Source organism: Channa argus, chromosome 16 (genome assembly GCF_033026475.1).
Source record: "Channa argus isolate prfri chromosome 16, Channa argus male v1.0, whole genome shotgun sequence".
Classification (NCBI taxonomy): domain Eukaryota; kingdom Metazoa; phylum Chordata; class Actinopteri; order Anabantiformes; family Channidae; genus Channa; species Channa argus.
Genome location: NC_090212.1, coordinates 7,811,090 through 7,834,537, shown reverse-complemented (window position 1 = coordinate 7,834,537; position 23,448 = coordinate 7,811,090). Strand labels below are relative to the sequence as shown.

At 39.9% G+C, this 23,448-nt stretch overlaps 1 protein-coding gene across 8 annotated transcripts in view; it reads right to left on the bottom strand.

Moving 5' to 3' along the window:
- The window catches only part of dlgap2a (discs, large (Drosophila) homolog-associated protein 2a), a 114,840-nt gene that overhangs the window by 33,556 nt on the left and 57,836 nt on the right, over positions 1 to 23,448 (bottom strand). For all 8 annotated transcript variants that reach the window (XR_010911052.1, XR_010911050.1, XR_010911051.1 and 5 more), the window contains 2 exons: positions 20,538 to 21,670; positions 6,633 to 6,847 (listed from right to left, as the gene is read on the bottom strand). Coding sequence is in view for 3 of the 8 variants with exons in the window: in XM_067479850.1 (XP_067335951.1) it covers positions 6,633 to 6,847; positions 20,538 to 21,602 (1,280 nt within the window). In the remaining 5 variants the exon portion in view is untranslated. The remainder of the gene's footprint in view (positions 1 to 6,632; positions 6,848 to 20,537; positions 21,671 to 23,448) is intronic.

The window sequence follows — 23,448 nt, the reverse complement described above, 5'->3', positions numbered from 1 at the left end:
TTCAACACTAGCTGTTGTATTGTAATCTCTGCAGAGGAAGGTTTAAAGTGAGCCATTTTATTGAAAGAACAAGGACAAAGGAAATGAAATAATGTTGGCTGCGAGACAGAAGAATTTGCAAGATTGAGTTAACATATACAGTAGAATAACAAAAATGCAAAGTTGATAGTGAGGGACTAACATCAAACTGAGATTTAGTGGGAATGTCTTCTAGTCTGGAATGTGTATATTAGCAAATAAGAGTAAATCTCATCTTGATGAAGAAACTAAAATGTTAATAGATCAAAAGGTCATATTTAATATGTTTCGCAATTACTGTATTTACATGGGTTCTTGTACAAGCTCTTTTACAAATCTAACTTTATCTTAAGGTACTGAAGTGTTTGGCTTAAACAATCGTTATACACAAGCAGCTGAAATGTTTCTGAGCAAAGCATTTAACCAACAACTGATATAAATTGTTTTATGTTCTTAATGGGGAAATTAAAAGTGGTATGATTAAGCTTAACAAACAGGAAAAGTATCCTAAATATGCATGACACGTCTACTGTAGCCACAAAATAATGAACTGCTTTGACCTTGAGAACTAACGGGAGAAATGCTCATCTGTTATCATACATGACATACTGTATCATTACTGCCTGATTCAGTGACTCATTAAGCTAATGGTAAACAGTGAAATTTGCCACATGTCATTCAGTTTTCATCATCATTAATGCATTCTTTAACTGTCTTTGACAGGTCCTACTATGGCACAAAAACCGAATTCATATTCAATTCATTATAGTTGTTGACTCTAAATGATTATTAATTAAAACAATCATTGACATCTAACTTTCCTTTTAGCGCACAGGCTGTTCCAGCTCAGTGAACTTGTGACTGTGATGTATTCTTTATTGGTGAGAGGAACAAGGAGGCAACACAAGAGACTGAGAGCTTGAAAGAGGCAGAGATGGAGGAAAGTGACATAACCTGACAACCTGTTCTCACTTTAACGTGATTTGCTTTCAGGTTTCTGCTGCTGTCAAATTTGTGTTTGGCCGATCTCAATGCCCCAGCGGGACATCAAATTGTGACACGAGCAGAGGAAATGTAACCTACACCACGTCTGTCTTGAATCCAATCTAATTCCATCCCAACAAGCTCAATGGACCATAATAGAATGGGAGCTCTCATGTCATGTGGCCCTTGCATTTGTTGTGCCTCTTATGCATGGACTGGAAACAGTAATTGAAATGGACCATAGGACCATGGTGCAAAGGATGATAATTGGAAATAGCCACATTTCTGAAGAGCTGATGAGCGGTACAAGTGCTCTGCAGACAACTGGTGATAATAAACATTTTAAATGATGCTAGACAAGCCTTTTATGCCGCCTGTGTTAGAATTGAATCCTCTTCAGGTCTATAGAAAGTCAAGATTATCTTCAGGGAAATGGGTGATTAAAATTTTTTATAAATGATTGCTGTCAACAAAACTGACTGACTTCTCTTCTGCACAAGCTGCCTCACAATTGTTTAGTTTCCTGTCTGTTAGGTATCTTTGGCAGAATGATTACAGAGCACCCAGGTTTCCAAAAATGAGTGTGCTCTTTCATGTAAGCTGATTTATGGGAACTGAAGTGCAAATTTTTCATCTGTTGCTATACTTTGAAGCTGTCTTGAAGCAGCTTAGTAAACCTCTCTCAACATTATATAAAACTTAAATAACACTTAACTATATATTATCTGATACTGAAATCTTGAATATGTTATTCATTGTGATTTTATTTGATTACAGTTTGGTCTGGATTAGCAGAAAAAGGCATTATTGGCTTTGTATTCAAACTTATGCCCAGAGATTTGGTTACCACAGGTGCTCTTCTTATGCAACTGTAATACCTAAATTTTGCTCCTGGGATAAGAAATTTGTACGTTTTTTGTTTTATTTTTATCTCTTACGTTAAGAATTCAGACCACCCTATGTAACAGACACACTCAATAACCTCAGGAGGAAAGGAGGTGATAAGAACATTATTGTAAAATTGTTATTGTGCACAGGTAGTGGTAAGTAATGAGTAATGTATTACATTGTTTGCGTGGAACACTCACTATATCTGTATTTAGCTACAATGCTACAGGTCAAGAATAGACCTGGTTACAGTATTGGATTAGTGGTGTATTGCTTCACAAAACCAATATCAAACTGCATACAGCATTTTCACAGATTTAGAAAAGCAGAGACAGAAAACATATATCTTCATTGAAACCAAACAGTAAAGATACATTTTTACAGTGGGTGCAGGGGAGTATCAGGATTTTTCAGCAATACCACTTTTTGTGGACTCTTCTGATGATTAAACTGAATGCAGCAAATCTTCCCCTTTTGACTGAACAATGCTGCTGCATCTGCTGTCAGTGGGCTCTGGAAAGCCACACAGCCTGATCCATGCTGGTCAATACCTTTCTTTCTGGAGAGCCTGGCAGACTCTCAGTCTAAACACTGAGAGAGAGCCATTATTCAGAGGGACCTCAGAGTACAATAACTGCAACTGATTGCCTTTCCTGTTGTTGTATCCTCATAAATCATTCACTGTTTACAGCTGTTCAGAACAGATAGTCAAGGGAAGCTTTGCAAGATATGTAAAAAAAGCATTCCTCACTGTGGCTGGCTCATATATTACATCATAATCTAAATGAGCTGCTTGCATCTACCGTGACACATATAAGTAAAATCCTAAATTGATCACGAGCAATAAAATTAAATTAAAAAAAATAATTATATATCCACTAGGATGACTATTTGGAATATTATGCAGGAACTATCTGACAGTAAAAGCTGCTTCTGGGGCTGTACCATCCTGCTTCTTTCTGTCACCATGCAGAGAGACATCACAAAAACTCTTGCCACAAATGCTCATCATTAATTCTGTTTGTGTGTATGCACGTACGCGTTTTCATCAGGGTCAGATTAACAGTGGCGATATTAGCAGATTCTGTGGGTGTTGCCTGCTGTGGCATCTGCTTCCAGGGAAAAAGCTGTTCTGTGTGAGAGCAGCAATTTAATAAAACCTCTGCTGAATGGGAATGAGCTTGGGTCGGCAGCGGGAGGTCTAAGAGAGCAGATATGACAATGGGAGTAAGGGAACCATCAATGTTACTCATTATGTGTAATATTGTCTTTACTATGACTGTGTAACAGTTGCCATTGAAACTGTATATACACTCCTCATGGACATGAATGTCATGACAATATTGGGTTTTAATAATTTCTTTGAACTGTCTAATTTGCCAAGCCTAAGGCCTCTATTTGTAATCATGATTGACTACGGAGGATTGCTTCTCTGTGTCAATATAAAACGGTTTGTTTAATAGCACTCACTGACTAATATACAATAAAACAGGAAAGTCTAACAAGCTCAGTGAAGGTCTGAGAAAGAGGATTGTAGATTTACACAAGTCAAAAATGTGTCATTTCATTTTATTTGTCAAATGCCATTTCTAAACAACTGCCGATTCCAAGATGATCAGTTATTGGGAGATGGGGCCACTTTCTAAGGCCTGGAAAAAGGCCCAAAGTACTGCATTGCGGACACTGGTTTGGATGGTTAGGAAGAACCAGGAAACCATCTTAGCACATTGCACATGTCATGAAATGGCTTCTGCTACAACACCAATGTCACTCTCTACAGTCAAGCAGGTTTTTCAGCACAATTCCATGAACTAAAGGGCTGCTGTCCATAAAAAAGAAGCCCCTGCTCCAATATCAACACCTTAAAGCTCAACCACAGCTTCAGCTGACCACAAGCCTTCTGGAGAGAGTTTTGTGATCAGAAGATTGAGTTGATAGGCCACAATGACCAGATGTTTGGAGACGTAAAGGTGAGGCATTAAACCCCCAAAACACTGCACCTCCTGAGCACTATAGCGGTATCATCAAATATATGTGGCTCATGCTTACAGTAAAAGTCAGGTCTGCGCCATAAAACCAACAAATGTAACTGTGCTCCATCCACTTTGCCAAGAACAGTGGTCAAATACCCAACTAGAGTTCTACCAAGCTTGTTGATCGCTACCAAAAGTTGAAACTTGCGACATTTCATCAAATATTAGGTTAACCATTCAAAAACTTTTGATTGCAACTATACATACTGCAACACTGTGTGTCTCATAGGCCACAGTGTACATTGAGGCCATTTAAAAATGTATCTTATAACAGCTACAATTTCTACGATTAAGCACAAACAGACACACTGTGACTTACGCAGATGTTGCAGCAGGAGTGTGATAAGTTTTCTACACAGCGCAGCAAACCTTTCTGAGTAAAACAAATAGGCAGCACTCGGATTGTTAGGTACAACAGCATCCTAAGCTTTAGGTGTTTTAATGTTGTTTTTATAAATTTATCTTTTACTTTTAGTGGTCCATTCACGCAATTCCATTGATTTTATTTATTGACTTCTAAATGGACAACATTAGTGTTACATCCACTCATCTATTTCTTTCCCTGTAGACAAGATATTTACTTAACATTTAAGACTTATTTCTCTCAGCTCTTAGACAGCCCTGTCATGATGCTGATGGGTGACAATCTGTTGTAAGGTATGTTAATAGCCTTAGATTATTATATATTTCTGCAACTCATTCTGCAAATCATTCAAAACTTGTTCACTTGATGGCCTCCTGGGATTTCACAAGCCACAAGTCCAAATAATAGCAAAAGTTTTTGGAGGATTTAATGGCTGTACCAGCCAACTTTATTTTATCACTGAGGTTTCAGAGTACACACAGCACCCTGATACTAACTGATGAGACAGAAAACTAGTGATTGAACTTGTCATACATAATTTTTACCTAACACTATTTCAGTCTATATCACATTTGCTTCTGTGTGGCTCTTGTCATAAAAACAAGAGTGGTCTCTCATCTTGGCTGCACTTTGCCGATTCAACTTCAATTAACACAAATGGAGACTCTGGGGGCCATTCAAGCAGTGTGTAAGTTCAAGTTTTCTCAAAGAAATGGAAAACAAAGTGGTAAAACTAAATGTAACTGTACCACCACTTCCTGCACTTGCAGCTAAAGGCCATTAATGGAAGCCACCACATAAAGCACTCAATGTAGACGACTAGTGAAGCACAGCAACGGCAGATAAAACGATTCTGTTTTGAAAGAGCAGGTCTAGGAAATTTTTTTGAATTGTCACATTATTAAAATAGACTGGTGAATCTCAGCTGTAATTACCCCTTTTACATTCTGCAGCTAACAAAGAGGAACAGATCCCTTTGAAGGGGGTATAAAAGTGAATTTGTGTTACCTTTAAAAAAACGATTAGAAAAGATTAATCTGCCACACTGTGCAATAATTTGGTGTCTATACAGTATGTCTATAAATACAATAATTATCCAATTTAAAACTACAATAGGGACTAAAAAAAGATAAGTAACATCTGAATAGTTTCATTTAGATATGAAAAATGATTTAAAATGTAAAAAGGACAATTTACAGGAAAATAACAGGAAACATAATCCTTTGTAATAGGTGAAGGCAACATGGTTGGTGTTTACCTAGAGCACATGTAGGTGAACCAAGCTGAAAATGAATGATGTGAAAATGGAGAGAGGATGTGAGGTACTATACAGAGGGTACATTGTAATCAGAAGCTGAGAATACATACAACACAGTTATCAGATTATACAACACAAAGTAAAAGCAGCTGCACAGACATGGGAATCTATTAATCATAGTAACTCATCTGGTATCTCTCTATAACAGAGTTGCATGTGCTTAATATACTGTGACATTGTCTTTGGTTTGTCTCGTCATGGAATCATCTGACAAGCGTTTTTTCCATCCCTCAAACAAAAGCCATCTATTTCCACTACATCTAATAGGACATGTCTCAGAAGAACAAACTGAACATTTTTTATGGTTGAAGACACTGATAGAAATACATATAAAGGGATTCTATTGAATACAGAGTTTAGCTATCAAATGTTTGACACTGATGTAGCGGTGGGCCCATGCAAATAGAAAAACTGCCAAAACTGCTATATGGAATGTACCGAGGGATGTATGATGTTGCTCAAAACATAAACAGATGCCAAGCTAGAGTCAAGGTGCATGTTAAGGTAGCAACACAGAGAAAAGCATTTCATGCAAATAATCCACAGCATGTCAGTGAATTGCGATTATTCCATTCCTCAAATTATGCTTTTTATTAGATTGTTTTATGTTTTATTATTATCTCAGCACTCCGAGAGATTCATTTCCTTAAAACCACTATGCAGAAGTTTTTATCTTTGGTGCAGTAGTATCAAAACTCAACAGTGTGCCTACATTTGATCCCAAGAAAAGGCCATAATGTGGTGTTGGTCAAAAGTCAATAACTAAATATATGAATTGATTTCTAACCATTATGTCAGTGTGATATACTGCACACGTTTTTAATGGGATGTAATAATTACAACCCCCTTAAAATCTGACACAGACACGTCAAATCGCACACTTAGTGGCTATGTGATCACAATAAAAAAATAATTTCAAATTAAGATGAACATTCTTCGCTTTGTGCCATTTATTCCAGTGGCAAAGCAAAGAAATAAAAGAGCATACATGGTAAAACACAAAATCTTTAAATTGAGTGTGTCATACCTCTGGGAGTCCAGCAGGTCCCTGGGTCTAATGATGGCCTTGACCAGGGCATCTGGCCGCACTGACTTTTGAGGCGATGTCTTGGGGCTGGAGTCTGACTCTCCACTCTCCTCGTCCCCCATGGCTTTAACATAACTGCTGCTCCGCATCCGGCGACAAGGGATCTCGTCATCCTTCCCACCACCAGGGTAGCCGCCCCACTCATCCTGGGGCACCTGGGTATATCATGAATGCAAAAGGACAATTATACTAGTTAGTTTGGCCACCTGATGATCTTAAGGCTAATATTCACTCTCGTTTAATTCTGTTTTGCTTTACACAGACTCCCCTGTGAATTACTGGGTGAACTGATTCATTTCTGGTTTCTGATAAATCGTTTTTTCATATCAGAGCAATTTCATTTTTCAATATATCATTGATTACCAATTTGCAGTATTTTTCAAGCATATCTTGTTATGAGCAGTCCTGTGACTAAAAGATCTTGATTGTACAGACACCTCTGCATTGCTAGAGCACAATGATCATTATCAGAGTACAAATTGTTTTTCTCTTAGAGGGCTATGCAAATCTTAATGCAGCAAGCATTAAAACAGCGCTGTAACAATTTCCAGTGATGAAGCAATGTTCCATTTTATAAACACTCAAACTGAGCCCTGTACTTCTGGCACAGTTAGTTCTATTCAACAGTCTACACCACAGCATCTTCATGATGAGCCAATGCACAATAAAGTTTTCACACAGCTTCTACAGCTGCTCAGGATGTAAACTTTTCTTTAGTTCAGCCAGGTTACAAAGTGCAAAAAACCTTAAGTGAGACACTGTTCTAACTTTTAGCTCAGCTGCTGATCATAATTGCAAGTGGAAGAAGGCTCAAAACAACAAAAAATGAACTCTCTATGCCTACTCTATCATACTGTCGCTAACACATGTGGAAACCTGCCATTAACAAGTCAGACAGTTTACATGTTGCAATTTTCTTCCGCTCATTAAACCAGGTAATCACCATTCAGCATCACCATTATTCCATTTAAAGTGACATCAGGGTGCCTAACTCTCTGCCAGTCTTTGCTGCATATAGAATGAATATTTTACACCAAACTAGCAGCAACACAGCAACCTTTAAAAAAAAAACAACATCTTGCATCTTACACGTGAGAAGTCTGGCAGCACACCGTTAAATGGAGGTTAATCCACTTTGACAATAGACTTTGGTAAGACAGGTACATTGGTTAATGGAATTCATTTCAACCAGAGCACATGTAACTATTATAATAATATAAAATCAATTCAGATCCTGTGGAGCAAAAATTATTATCTGAATCATGATTTTACTGCAAAAGATAAATGGGACTCCATTACTGTACAAGCTATTATACAATATGCAGACATGTTATTATGTGACCCTAACAGGTTTCTGTAGTGGAGATGTTTGTGCAGCTTAATAAAATCGGCTTGGCTAACTTCACCCACTCTTATAATGCACTGATAATGATTGTTCACATGCTCATTACACTCAATACCACACTCTCTTTTTTCTAACTCACACATACAGTCTCCTTTTGCTTTAGTTAAACATTAAAACAGAGTTTAATTACTGAGACAACAACAGTTGCACCGAGTAAGGGTCTTGGCTTCTTTTAACACCAACAGATAAAGCAACACAATAGACAGATGCAGGCAGAGACCCTCCACAGTCATACAAAAGCACAAGCATTTTTGGATTCTCCTGCCCTCTTTGTTGTTTTCCTTTCTAAATCTACCTTGTTGCACTCTGCTGACTGTGTGTGTGATGGTCAGGAGCTTTAGCTGGACATGCATTTACATGGTCAATGATCTGCACTCATAAAATATGACATTGTCAGTAACCATTAAATTCTGTGTGGCAGCTGAAGGCTTTTCCGATGCTGTATCTATCTGTCACTTTAACATCCTGGCAGCTGGAGCCTCGGCATAGTGCCAATCCACCCAGCTCCAGATTTCATTAAGTTAAACCTGACTTGGGTCCATATTTCTTTGACTTCACAGTACCTCTGCAGTCAAGGACAGTATAAAATACCACCCTCCTTCTACTATGTGTAATGATTAAAATACTGGATAAAAGTATACTTGAAATTGAATGTGTGTTTTTTGAAACTTTCTTCTGCCAGTCAATGACTAACACACTACTCACAGGTTCACAATGAACTAGGTGACAGATGACCGGCTGTGGCAAATGTCAGGAGGAGACAGGCTGTATCCAAATGTCACTAATGCGTCAGACACACAATTCTAATCACTCTCTGATGCAAATGTCATCTTTTTGAAAATAACAATTGTGTTGATCGTGTGATAACTATTTGAAATAAATAGAAACAGAATGTATTCGATCTGTGAAAAAACAGCTGGAATGCTCACCAGAAAGTATGTGTAACTACAAGCTATTCACATGTGTTACCTTGATGAGACACGAAATTGATCGACAACACTACACAAATCTGTTGGTTAAACTTATATGGTAGAAAAAAATAGATTCCTGGGCCACCAATTTTACTAACATCCACCATTAGTGCACATCCACCCACAGTTACTATTCTAGTATATGTCAATTAATCAATAATGGCTTTATTAAAACTGATTCTTTGTTAATTACAGAGAATGCTGGATTAAAGCAGTGTTTGACTCCTATGTTACATCCATTTTGTGAAGGTGGAATTGGGAAAGGCATGATTGATCGTGTGTCCTTTGGGTATTTAAAGATTTTCATGACAAGACTGGGGTGTTATATTATAAAAAATATATGGGAAATTAAAAAAGCCTTAGTACACAAAACATCACACTGCAGACACATGTGCAAGAATATACAAAGTCATGATCTGGCCTTGGACTGCATTTTGTCATGTTTCACCAGCTTCACTTCCTGTCCCAGCCTTTGATTTTGTAGCCACTCTTTCCTGTTCTGTAGTGATCTCAGCCACTTCACACACCTCATCAGTTCTGATTAGTTTCACCCGTTACCTCCCTATTTAGACCCAGCTCTCGCCACAGTTCCCTGCCAGGTCCTTGTTGTTTGTCCCTGGTGTGTTCCCAGCTCCTGATTCTGTCTGTTTCGATTTTGTGGATTTGCTTAAGTTTGCTGTTGTCTAGTTATTAATTCCTGCTTCTTGGTTTTCTTTCTTGCATACATATTTTGGTTTATAGTTTGTATCTGGCCTTAGTTGCTTTCTGTATTGTGTATTTTCTTTCCTGAATCCCCCCCCTTATGTCTGTCCCTAGTTTTCTTAGTGTATATTTCCTTACTTTATTTTCAGTTATGTTCAGAAACTTCAGTTCTCTTGGTATTCCGACATTGTCGTTTCAGTTGTTGTAGGCACATTCACTCACTCTTTGGTTAATTAGCCTTGTCCCTGTTTATTCCCTTTTATGTTTAGTCTCCGTGTTCAGAGTTTTAGTTTTCCGATTCCTGATTTATATTTGTTTCCTAGCTCCTGAGTTTGTATGTATATTCTAGTTCTTTAGTTTCCCTAGTCCAGGATTGTGGTTATGTTCAAGTATACGAATACTCCTTTGCTTCACCATTGGGGTTCATCTTAATTTCCTTAGTTGAGTGGCTATGCCTGTAATAAATTTTATCTTGATATGTACCCTTCCCTTCTGCAATCGTGCTTGTTTTAGGTTTAGGTTCTGGTTAAAAATAGGACCCAGCAACATAAGGGAGTTTCAGTCACCGTGGGCCAATTGGAGGCAATTAAGTTTTTGGTCAGTACAGAGCACAGACGAAGCAGTTTTGTTTCCGAGATGGTTTAAATTATAATCACCCTGTTAATCTGCCTAAACGGCAAATTTACCCATATTATTTTAAGGGTTAAGTCAAGACCTAAATCTTTGACCAAACCACTGATCTCGGGTACACCTCAGTCAGTTCCTGCCTCAGTTCCCCAGCGCAACCACCATGCGGTTACAATGGCCACAGAACTACCAGTTCCTGACACAGCTGGAAAGTACATTACTGACATGTACTCTGTTGCTGTTCCTGAGCCTGTTCCTGGGTCAGCCACAGTCTGGCCTATCTCCGAGCCAGCCACTTGCCCACCTGTTCCTGTGCCGGGGTTGGCCGACGCCTTGCCTCTCACTGCCCCCGTCCTGATTTTGGTTTTGGGGTCGACCAGGCAGTCAACCCCAGAGCCAGTATCTGTCCTAATGGGTTCTGAGCCACAGCTCACTAACACGGCCAGCCAGATGATCCTGCCGCACCAGCTCCCCCAGACCTCAACCCCCCAATCATGAACCCATTTCCCACTAAACACCTGAAACTGAATCATCATCTAAACCTGTCCGGGACTTTAATCAACAAGAACAATTACCTGTTGTTCATCAGCTACTAGTAAGCCTTTGAGAGACCATGAAGACCTCCACAGATTCTGAGGTGCTTTGTGCTGCGGCACGTCAAGTGGAGGAGATTATCAAGTCGAGATCCTGGTTGTTGAGCCTGCCTATAGTTCCCCAGATACTGGCTGGTTTGATAGCTTTCAGGGAGGAGGTAATACGGGCACGACCTTCTCCTGTCTACAACTTTGTGCCGGATTCAGAGTTGGCCAATGTTTTGCCTGTTCAGGTTTTCGTCCCTGAGTCAACCGCCTTTCCTGACCCTGATCCTGTCTCTGGGTTGACCGACGCCTGTCTTATCCAGGGGCCTGCCCTCTGGCAGGCTGTCATCCTGCATGTTGCTTCTGCCAAGCTGGCCAACATTTCACCTGGTCCTGAGATGGTGCCCACTTGCCTTCCAGATTCAACCAATGCTTTGCCAGTTCCTGTTCCCAGCTGTCGGAGCAGCAGTATTCCCTGTTCCTGAATGCTGTGTGTCCCCTTGCTCCTGCATTCAGGCTGCCCGGCCTCTGTTCTCCTTGGCTTGCTCACATGGACAGTCTGCCTTTGCCCAAAGACTCACCTGAGCCATGGACTTGCACGAGCCTGTCTCTGGCCCTCCTCCACCCTCTCTATCCCTCCTCCAGATCCTCGACACCCATCCTGCATCTAATTCTATCATGATCTTGCCTTGGACTGCATTTTGTCATGTTTCACCAGCTTCACCTCCTGTCTCAGACTTTTATTATTTTTGGACTCAGCTACCTGGTCTGATGTTTGGTCTGTTTCTCATTCTGTTTATTTTCCAAGTGCTCATTTTTGGTTTGTTGGTATCTCTGTTCTTAATCCCTTTGGGTCTAGGTATTAATTCCTGCTCCTTGGTTTTCTTTCTTGCAAACCTGACACTTCTACCTGAAACATGCACAGGCACAGACCGTGTGCACGCAGATACACATCTTAGGAGACCCCCCCCACACACATATTCTGATACGTAATTTATCTCCCCTCCAAAGACAGCCATGCACCAGCTACCAAATGGAGTCGATGGGTTAATTAAGTCTTTGAGGGGTTTGATATTTTTAGACGTCTAATTAATGAATGGAATGCTAGAGGACAGGCGCAAGCTGTGGTGAGATTTCTTTAATTTGGACTTGCTGATAAACTGGAGAGATTGCAGGGTGTCTCCTGAGAGAGAGAGAGAGAGAGAGAGAGAGAGAGAGAGAGAGAGAGAGAGAGAGAGAGAGAGAGAGAGAAATAAAGCCTGAACCACAGCATGTTTAGTGGAGCTAAAATACAGACCCTTATCAACACAACCCTTGACCTAAAGGTCACATAATTGAAGACATGAAACACATAGCTGAGAGACCATCCAAATCTATACATCAAAGTGCAATTATCTGATATTTTAAGCCATCTTGGATTATAGGTGTGAATGTGTTTCTGCAGCCATGAGATAAACTTATGTCCTGTCCAGTGTGTTCCCTGCCGCCTTTCATCCGATATCAGCTGGGATTGGCTCTGCAAAACTTAACAGTATAAAACTGATAATGGATGTATGGATTATCAGGGAACATTGGATGATTGTTGTTTCTAAATACAGTAAATGTGACAGATCCTGTTTGGTCCAACAGTGCATTATGTGGTGATGATGGACTGTAAAGCTCTTTGTAAATAGGAGCTGAGGTCTGTGGGAGCTGTGAAAATTCACAGCTCAAGTGTGAAAATTCATATTTAAAGTTACTTTTTCACAATAACAGAACTTTTACTTCCTTTAATTATCAAGATTCTGCTCAATAAAGAACAGAAATGACTTGAGTGAGTGAATTTCTTACCGTACTGATATATACTGTTCAATCAAACTGTTATGCCACTCCAACTTTGTGAAAAAACTAGCTACTAGCTCATAGCAGGACTGTGCAGGCATATTAGCATTGTGTGTCTATCTTTGCTTTTACTCCTTTGATATTTTACTCTGTAGGAGGTCACATGTAGTGTGGTGTGTACTTCTATGCGTGTGTGTGTGGTGGGTGTCCGCCACCACTCCTGCAGTGCAGCAGTGCATTTCATTGATTAACTCTGTGGTTCCATCTATACACAGCAACTCTCCCAGCAAGAAACATAAGTCACTGCCATTAAGAAAAGAAACCCAGTTAGACTGACAGAGAGAGAGGCAGCATAGAGGCGATGTAATGAAAGATGCAATAAATGGCCAAGAGAGAGAGAGAGGAAGGAATGGAGAGAGTTAGAGAGTTCTTAAAGGTTCAATCATTGGTAATCCCACCCACCAGCCTCCAGCCTCTTATTTCCTCCCACAAGATTGCTTGGATATGCTGTGTGTGTTGGAACAGGTGCCGTTTGCTTTTTCTCTCTCTGGCTCCTCTTCCCGTCTTGCAGAGGGAGAATGACTTCATAGATTTCTTACTAGCCGACTGAACACCTACCACACTCCCACCACACACGACTCTGCTTCTTTCGGCTTTCTCTTTCACACATACCCACCCACACATGGAGCATTCAGAAATCTGCACAGTAATCTTGTCTTCATTTTTATTTACGGACACTTCTTGCTGTCAGATGTTAGCATGGCAGTGTAAAGACATGCATAATAAAAATAATAATAATAATAATAATAATAATAATAATAGGATGAGGAAGCCGTCAGACTATAGGTGTGTGACAAATCTAAGTCAGTCGCTTTCACCATGTTATCTTTATTATTCTAATAGTGCTACTCTAAGCAAAAGTCAATGATATTTCTGATATTAACTCTGAATCCATCTCAAACATACAAACCACCTAGTCTTAGTAGGTAACAACTTAAAAGATAAGAGTCTACAGCCATGCAGGAAGCTCTCTGATGCTGCATGTGGCTGTGCTCTGAGCTTATGTACTGCAGGTTCGATTTGTCAGTGCTAGCATGCTGACATTTTGCAGGAATATTATTTACCATATTAATTTATTAGAATGCTATTAGAATGCATTGCTAATTAGTACTGAACAATGCACAGCTAAAGCTGGTGGGAATGTTATTAGTTTTACACAGATTTGTTCAGGAAGCATTAGTATTTGACTACAATTTAAACGTGATTGTACAAGATAAAATGTTAGGGTATTATCGATTTCTTTACAATTCATTCTGAGACATGTGTTTTTTTTGCCTACTTTTATGGCAATCCATTCTTTATTCTCAAAAAATATAATGTATAAGGTGGTGCTATAGGGGAGCGATAGGATGTGTTCTAAAAGCTGGTTCCATATTGAATTTGGTTACAAGTTGGTAAAACAACTTGATCCCATTCAGTTTAGTCTCTTTGGCTTTGCTCTACAAAGGAGACAAGAATGACCATGTAACAGGACAGTCAATGGAACAACTGCAAAATGTCATAGTGAGAAGATACTCAGAGGACAATTACAAGTCATTTGCTTATCTATTTTAGTATCCACCATTTATAATTTTTTTTTGACAATTTCAGAATAATAAATGCTCCACCTGCTGTTGCAGTTATTCCAGATTATGACACAAATTTGGCGGCTTGTAGCAGAGTAAGCATGAGTTCACCTTCAGGTAACACTGAGTGCACAAAGCATGGAAATTATCAGTAATTTATTTAAACTGTATTCCATAAATGATAACGTAATTATCCTTACTTTCTCTTCTTTAGCTTTTGCAGATGTAGCATAGCCTTTAGTGAATATTAGACAAGAAGAAAGATTGAGGACAGGGATAATGTATGTTAAAGCCGTGATAAATAGTAAAAGCCCTACAACACTACGGCAAAACATCCATGGCATTGATACATAAGTTAGAGTTAGAGTTCCACTACAAATTCTTAAATCACAGCTAACTACAGCAGACTTTTTTTTGACTAACAAGCAACTTAAATTATTTGGATAAGGAAAAGAATTTAGAAAGGGATTAAGACGGGATCAAATGCTAATAAAATGCTATTGAGCCCCATCCCTGAGGTATAAATTAAACGACAATAACCCTGGGGAGACCATGAATAGCTCTATACAATTGCATATGTAATAAAGAGATTTTAGCTGGACCTAAAGTAGAGGCCCAGCTAACTGACAGAAATCTCCATCCCTAGATCCCTGCTGCTAGAATGGCCAAACATTTTCTGTGAGAAGCTCTTCTGTTTTTTGGGGATATGTTTTCTTATTCCTGTGGATAACTTGGCAGAAAAAGATGTGACGTGTCTGTGAGATATTTTCAGTGCAGCTACAATAAAGGTTACTGACACTGAACAACCACACAGTGAAAAATTCATTGCGATACAGGCAGAGTTACTTCACTCGCTCTACAGTAGCCTGAGCAAACTAGAGGTCTGTGCACTCATGAGACCTGTTCTTCATCACAAATTCTATCACTTCATGGTTGCACTTTAAATAAATTTAAAACCCACAGCTGAAATGCAGAATTCCTGCTTTTTGGATTCCTCCTAAACTAGGAAACAAGAAAGCACATCTGTAAAATGAACACAATAAGAGCATAACTATAGGGCTATTTAAACAAGATTTTAATGCAAAAAATAACCGGACAAACTAACTCACTTACACATCAAATCCTTCACCCAACGGGTGCTTTATATAACATAACATAACAAGAACATAAAAGTACAAAATAAAGGGACAGACTTACTTTTTCGAGAAATCTAAAAAGAAAATACAGAAAAAAAGACATTGTTGATAGCTGATAAAGGACTGGACATGTGGTTCCCTCATACTGTGATGACCCCAGTCTTTACTGTCCTACACCCATACCTCTATACACAGAACACACTTCCATTTAATGCTTAAGCCTAAAAAACAAATTAATTCAATACTTGTGCAATATAACCCTGGGTTTGGCCTTCCCTTTTGTTGCCAGGTTTGGGCCAGATATGAACAGATGTGCATTTTTTACAACCCAAATTTGGGACAGCCTGGCCTGGGAGACACAGACAGAGATGGAGGGACATGTCTGATGTAACTCCAACATAATTACCAATAATGGACTTCATCATAGTAGTTGCAAAATAAAGTTGCAAAACAAGATTTATCACAGAGTGGCAGGCCCAAGTGTTTGGAGACAATGAGACAAAGACCCCTAAAAGTTCCCTCCCAGCTGATTAGGCCAGACATAACTTGGGGCAGACATACCGGAGGGAACAGATCTCCCAGGACATGGGAAACTGATGTTATTACCTCTAAATCAAAAATGGCTATATGGATTTATATGCATTCAAACACAAGTCAGAGTGAGATCTGGTAATACGAAGTTAGTTTTAGATAAAGAGACTTTTTTCAGTGGGTATGAACATGAACTTTTCATTTATTTAGGTAGGGTATTATCCCCTTTAGAGAAAGATGCCATTTGTAAATGATTTAGACTCAAAATACAGTGTGCTGGTGATATAAAAAATTAAGAAGACTGTTTTAATGGGAGCAGGAAACAGAGTTACACGCATTTTCTGAACTGTTTGGATCATTTTGTCTAATGTTTCGTAAGTTATTTAAAGTGATGAAAAAAGACATGCTCACTAAATTACAAGATTACTACCAAACCATAAAAATTTTAAATACATACATATTAAATATTAATTACATTTCTCTGTTTCTCTGTAATTTGTTTTCTAATAATGTTCTCAGCACTTACTTTACACACTCATGAAGTTCTTCCATTTGCAACTATTTACTTGTTTACTCAAGTTTTAAATCTATTTATATCAAGTGACTCTCTTGTGTTAACTCCCTTCTTGTCAAAATCCCAGTTTACCAGTTTGTGACAATCCACATTAGCTGCTACATCCAAGAACCATGTGGTGTGAACAGGAAACTAATTGGCCAATTGCACAGTTTATTTACTACTATCAGTCTAGAGGCTTTGTATCTTCATCTGTGTCTCCCATCTTTTTTTGAAGCTAATTAATTTGTGGCAACTAGGAGCCAGAGAATTATCAAAATAAAACAACACTTACAGAATATAGGGTTGAAACCCAAACCGAGCCCAACTGGACTCCATCATACCCGTGGTTTCGGGTTGGGACAGAAATTTAAAATCTTCTTTAAAATGTAAATATAACCATAAAGCAGACTACATGAATATATGTTTATTTATTTTTTTAATATAAAGTGCAATTAAAAACTATAATAATGATCCTATAGTGGCCTTGTTGGCTCTGGTGAAGTATATGTACTTGAAAAAAACACATACAAAATGTTTGCGTTTGAACATTTACAAAATGCTTCTTGGCCTCAGGTTAGTTTAGCCACCATGTCCTTGCGCTTTGGTTGGGTTTGGACAGACAAATGTGGCATTAACTACGCTTTAATACAGAGTCACCACCATAAACTGTATTATCAGTTGCTGTCTTGCAAGCACACAATTGGCTCCTTTCACATTCAGCTGACATTGCTGTTTAAAAACTCGTAAAACATGTTCTTCAAAGTTTAACAGTATCAGGTCAAACTTATGGACTGAATTGAATCTGTGCCAAATAACAGGAAGTGTTAGATTAATACAGCAATAAACTCTTGGCAAGAAAATGCTACTAAATCAGCAAATATTGATATTAAACCCTTAAAGAATTAGGATGCCATCATATTTAGCCATTATTATTGATTTGGCTTGACAGAGCCTTAGCACACACAAGAAGCATATGGAAGAATGTGGCTAGCAATTGACTGGTAAATGGTTATAGCCAGAAAACATCCTTGTAGAAACAAGAGAAACTTGAAGTCTGAGATAATAAAACTCAAATATGAACAGATGCTGACTGACATGCTGGTGACCACACAGCCACCTTAGCACCTCAGGCAATGTGGATGAATAAGGTTTAGCTCCACACTGCTGTCTAATCCTGGGGTTCCTGGGACAAAATCGTACTAAGTAGCAGTTCAAGGCCTGAGAGCTATTCAGGAACCCATTAATGAAAACACACCTACACACCCAGGAAACCCTGGGTGTGTAGGTGTGTGTTACAGTAGTTTTCCATCCCAGTGCCAGTTTTTCTTCTGCTTCCCTTTTGTATTTTAATCACCAGTCTTTCAAGCAGCATCTTTGGCAAGCCAACATGGCAATTAATTGGCTTATTAAATCCCACCGCAATGCCCTATCAGCAAACCTATCAAAGACTAATCCTGCCTGTGTACTACAGTACTGTATATAAGGAGACAAGAGAGCAGCATTTGCTGGAGTAGCTGAATTAATAAGGACTGAGAGCTGTCAGTAAGACAAAGTTATTGTGTTATGAAGTAATACAAAGAAGGTGGAGAACACATGGACTTTAGTTGTTACTGCAGTCCAGGCAAAATTACATAGATTTCTAATGTGGAGAAGGAGCGATGGTTGGAAAAACACCTATATGCAGACAATGTGGATTTTTTAAAACTATTCAACAATAGATTGCTATTTTGCCACAATTACCTTTTTTACAGTGTTATGATGGAATAATAACGTGTGTGTGTGTGTGTGTGTGTGTGTGTTGGGGAGGGCTAACTGGGGCTAATTTGAAAATTACTTAGCTCGAGCAAGAGGGTGATGGCTAATGCCAGGTCAGATAATTAATCTGTCTCTGTCCTACCTGATGCACAGTTAATCGATCTTTCAGTTGTACACATGATCCAACCACATTCTCACATGCAAAGAGCCACACGCACATGCTGCATCCACAAACACACAGTAAGACAAGAGTAAAACACATCATTCAGTTTGTGTTCCCATACTTTAACACTTCAGAAGTTTTTTATTCCCTCTGTCACCAGCCAAGGACAACCAAACAAGGTGAGTCGCACATCATCAAAGCATCTGGTGTGTGAGAAACAACACACACATCCTTTCACTGACATGTGGACAGACAAGCAGTGCACACACTCCCTGGATACAGTTTACGCTGTTACAACGCTGACAGTTGTGAGTAATCCCAATTCAGCTGCAGCAGGAAGTAAAAACTTCTCAATGTGACCCCACGGTGTGCGGAGGGTATCATTTCTGGTTATCAACTCTGTCTCTCTGCCTGACCGCTCCAGTTGATGAGCAACAACAGTAGCCATGGGGAGCGAAAACAGCCATCTCTTGTGCCGCTTTCCTCTCTTATGCTTCCTGGAGTATCTTGAGTCATTCACAGAGGCACACACCTCTCCTTCTCTCCTTTGATACATCTTCCTGCGCTGTGAGAGGTCATTGATTCTCCTCCGGGGAGGGAAGATGTGACACCCTGCATGAATTGGATTGATAACTTTGGGCTAAATATAGCCCTGCAGCAGGAAGTAGGAGAGGGGGATATTTTTAGAAGTGTTTGTAGTGCTCTGACTTGGACACAGCTCAGCTGAATGACCGAATGGACATTTAGGAAAGAGTGGGGGTGTAGGGGGGATTCTCTCAGTGAGAGATTACTGCACTTAGTGAAGTTGTTGATAAAATATTGATTGGATGAAAGCACTATCTGTCCAGTTCAAAAGGCTCATCAGTTATTCAAAAATACACTAGTCAAAACATTTTCTGTTGATGTAAGCTCAAACCGAATGCTTTCTTTGGCTGAATCGGCTGATTTGAGTAATGTATTGGCTTTCTGTTTACAACGGTCTTTAATCTATACAACACACTCTATGCAGAGAGCCTCCTCTTTCCCAGTGTGCTGAAGTGCTCACTTTATTTTGGCTGCGGGCAGTACTTACACAATGCCATCAGATAACACATTGTTGTATATTGAGCAGAGTTGTAATAGAACCTATTTTAGCCTGCATAAATTTGCAATTTGGGATTTTTTTTGTTGCTTTGTCTATACCCTTCAGCACGCATATAAAAGCCATAAGACACTTCTCATTCTGAATTGATCCCTGCGGTGCTATGGGATCTCCCACAGAGCCAATTGGAAGGCTGAGCTAAATACTAACCTTTGTCAGAGCTGAAACCTATGCAAAGCAACCTGATATAAATCAACATTGATATCTGGCCCTGTTATTCTCATACTGCTGACTTTTCCCCTCTGGTGCAGATCATTTATGGAGGTAACTGATACATCCTACTGTGTTGGGCCCTTTCAGCCACATGCTGAGCTACAGGACACATTTATACTGTAACATCCAGGGCAGTGACAAATGAAACATCATCTTTTAGATCAATTAGAAATCCAGCTGAGATGAGCTACTTTTCTTCCTTGTCTACTGACAGATGATGTCTGGAGGGAAAAAATGCTTTGTGTAGTATAATGTAGGCTGAAGTTGTGGGACCATTATTTCCCTCTGTGTTGATTGTTGTGTTCTCATTAATTTTAGTAAATGGATGTTCAAACACTGTAGTCAGAGATAATATAAAAAATTTATCATCACTTGAATTGTTTGTTGCTATCGCTTGAGCTGTTGCTCCTTTCAATTCACCATTTTCTGCTTTCAACACATCCTTCAAAGAAGTATAATCTAGCCATCCGCACATTTAAGTAAACAAAATCTGTTTATCATTGTGTGAATTTGCTCAATCAAGTGGCATCGGTGAAATTAGAAGCTGCAGAAAAAGTAGAGGGGTGGTGCTGCTTGTGAGATACAAACCCTATGGCACAAAGCAAAATATGACAAACTCACCTGTAGATAGTGACAGGGCCTGAGGTTGGGCTTTAGATCAGTGGGCGTCATGGGCTTCTCCAGGTTGAGTGAGGACTTCCTGTAGGCCTCCTTGGCTTGGCTGACCGTTAGCGTTGACCAGGAGCTCCTCTTCATGAACTTGCCTTCTGGTGCCATGCTTATGCTCTCGCAGGCTGAACACTTGACGTCGTTGTTACTCTTGGAGGTCTTTAGCGACAGGTCTCCTGCCAGGTGGCCGTGCATGGAATCAGGGTAGCAGTGGCTGATGTGGTCAACAGGATGCCGTGACATGACGCTTGGTGTTCTGTACGTGCTGTCACTATCTAGGTTGTCATCTGAACTCCACCAACCTCCTGAGCGTTGCTTGCCACTCCCGTCAGATTTACGCTCTTTGCTCTTGCTGCGTTTGCTGTGTTTGTGGTGATGGTGATGGTGTGAGCTGTCCCGGTGAGAGTCGCTCTTGGTACCATTCATCTTGGAGGATCCTTCTAGAGAGTGTGACTTTGTAAAGAGCTTCTGTACCGAGTGAACTAAGTGGCGTATTCGCCCGGGGCTTTCATTGCGCTGCTCTGTAGTTGTGGTCGTGGTGGAGGTGCGTTGGTACTGCAGCGTGTGGAAGCCATCCCGGTGTAGCGGCATTTGCTTTTCAAATTGGTCGAGGAGGTTTGCTGGAATTCGGTTCATTTTGCTGCTGCCACCATGCGAGGATGATCTATCGTCGTCTCTCGAGTCCCTTCCACCAGAAGTGTTTCCACCACTGTCCCGCAAAGCGCTACCGTAGTGCATGCGAGGAAAAGTGCTACTAGAGATGGAGTGGTCAGTGGCCGACATGGACACTGGCATCACCATGCACTCAGAGTGGATGGAGCTCCGTGGGGAGCAGCGGTGGTGACCTTCAAGGGGGCAGCTTTCAGTTGGGCTAAGTAGGTAGGAGGGGGGCCGGGAGTCACCATGATGGAGATGGTAGTCCAGGGAATGGTCACAATCAGCCAGGCCGCATGTGTGGGCGGAGGTGGGAGAAGTGAGCTGAAGCTGGGTAGGGCGGCCACCGGAGAGACCCTTCATGTTCCTGGGTGGAGGGGAGTAGCTGTCCTCATCGAAGTACTGCGAGGGCGACCATGAATACTGCTGGTCTGAAAGCAAAAGAAAGAAAACCACATCGCACCCACGGTTAAAAAAAACTTTTTCTCCAGAAAAATAAATTTCACACTTAATGATGAAGGAGGAAAAAAAGCCTAGTAACAAATCACACAACCTCAAACAAGCTGGTCATTACCCACCATACTCTCATTCTCCACCTCCACTTCAACTTTAAAGGACACATACAACAACAACAACAACAACAACAAAAACTCTAAAAGTAGCACATCTGACATGTGGAAGTGAAATCAACAGATTGCACAGACAAAATCTCAGCTGTCCTCTTTCTCCCCCTTCTGTTCTAGGGTGTGATGAAATACTGCTGGAAGGACATGAGGAAAAAGGAGAATGAAACAAGGAGAAGGGCAGGCAACAAGTAGGAGGCTGCATTGCCATTTAACCAATGCAAAGTGAAATAATAGCCTATCACTCTGTGGTGCTGGTGTCATCCGTCAAAACCCTGAGGAGAGTGCTGTGAGGTGTACGCCTGGATAGCCGTCCTTGGGAGGTGATCACCACTAAATGCACCCTCCCTGCTTTTCTTTTTGTAGGCCCTGTAGATTAAAACCCAATTCTCTGTTATCGGCCACCAAGGGCAGACGTCCCAGCAGACTACTCTAATGTATTTAACTTCACCAGCGGAAACATTTACTCAATCTTTATGCCACAAAACTGACTGTGTCCACCGTGATTACAATACCCTTCATTTGAATTGCATTAGGATCATGACATTAAAAATTCTTTGGTGCTACATTATTAAAGGAAAAAACTATGTTCTACTTTACCATGGCTGCACATCAAAATGGTGGAAATGCTTCCTCAGCTAATATTTCACACTTACCTTCATCCTGTCTAGTGAAATTGATAGTAAACAAACAAAAAATAGTTATATCTTAGCTGGATTTCCAACAAGTGATACAACTCACAAAGCCCTGCACTTTAACACAGTTTTTCAGAGCATGATAAGAGAGAGAAAGAGAGGAATTTTAGGAAAAAATGTTAACTTATTAACAAATCAGAATGTTGTTAAGAGATTTTAATTTCTGAAATTGTGAAAAAAATACAAAAAATTAAGTTGAAAATTAAATATCTATACTCTGAGCCCCCTGCTGTGGAGAAAATACACCTGGACTTGATAAGAACCGATGAGCGAAATATATTACTACATGTTATTGTCCATCTCATCTATTCTTTGTGCTGCTGTTTCTCAAAATTAGGACCACTGTACATTGTAGCTTAACAGAACAGCCCCATGTTGTCTTTCTGACCAATCAGGAAGATTTATTTGGACTTGTCCTTTTAACAGCTATTTGCTTCTGTCTTGTGTATTTAAATATTTCCTGCTCTATATCCCCCCACAATGGTATGCTTTAAATGAGTACTTCACCAATTAGCGCAGCACTCATAAAACACTGTCATACTTAGCTCAACATTTAAGACAGATTTTTGTTTTTCTATTTATTCCACACTCCTAAATTACCCCACCAACTTAAAGAGTGTTGTGCTGGTAGAAACTAAAGCAGTGTCGAGCTCTTGGCCTCAAGCAGCGATGAGGAAAAGTCTGGTAAGTTAATTACTTTCAAGCCACACACCCTCAGATATTTTTCATTTTGAAACCTCAAACTTTTCATCCATCATCTTCTATCAAATGACATGACAAGTGACACTGTGCTCTCTGCCTGGACGCAAAAAAGACTTAATGTTTAAATAATAGATGTTTTTATATGCAGCTATACTGCCTAAGATCTGTAAGCAGTCTTGTTTGTATAAC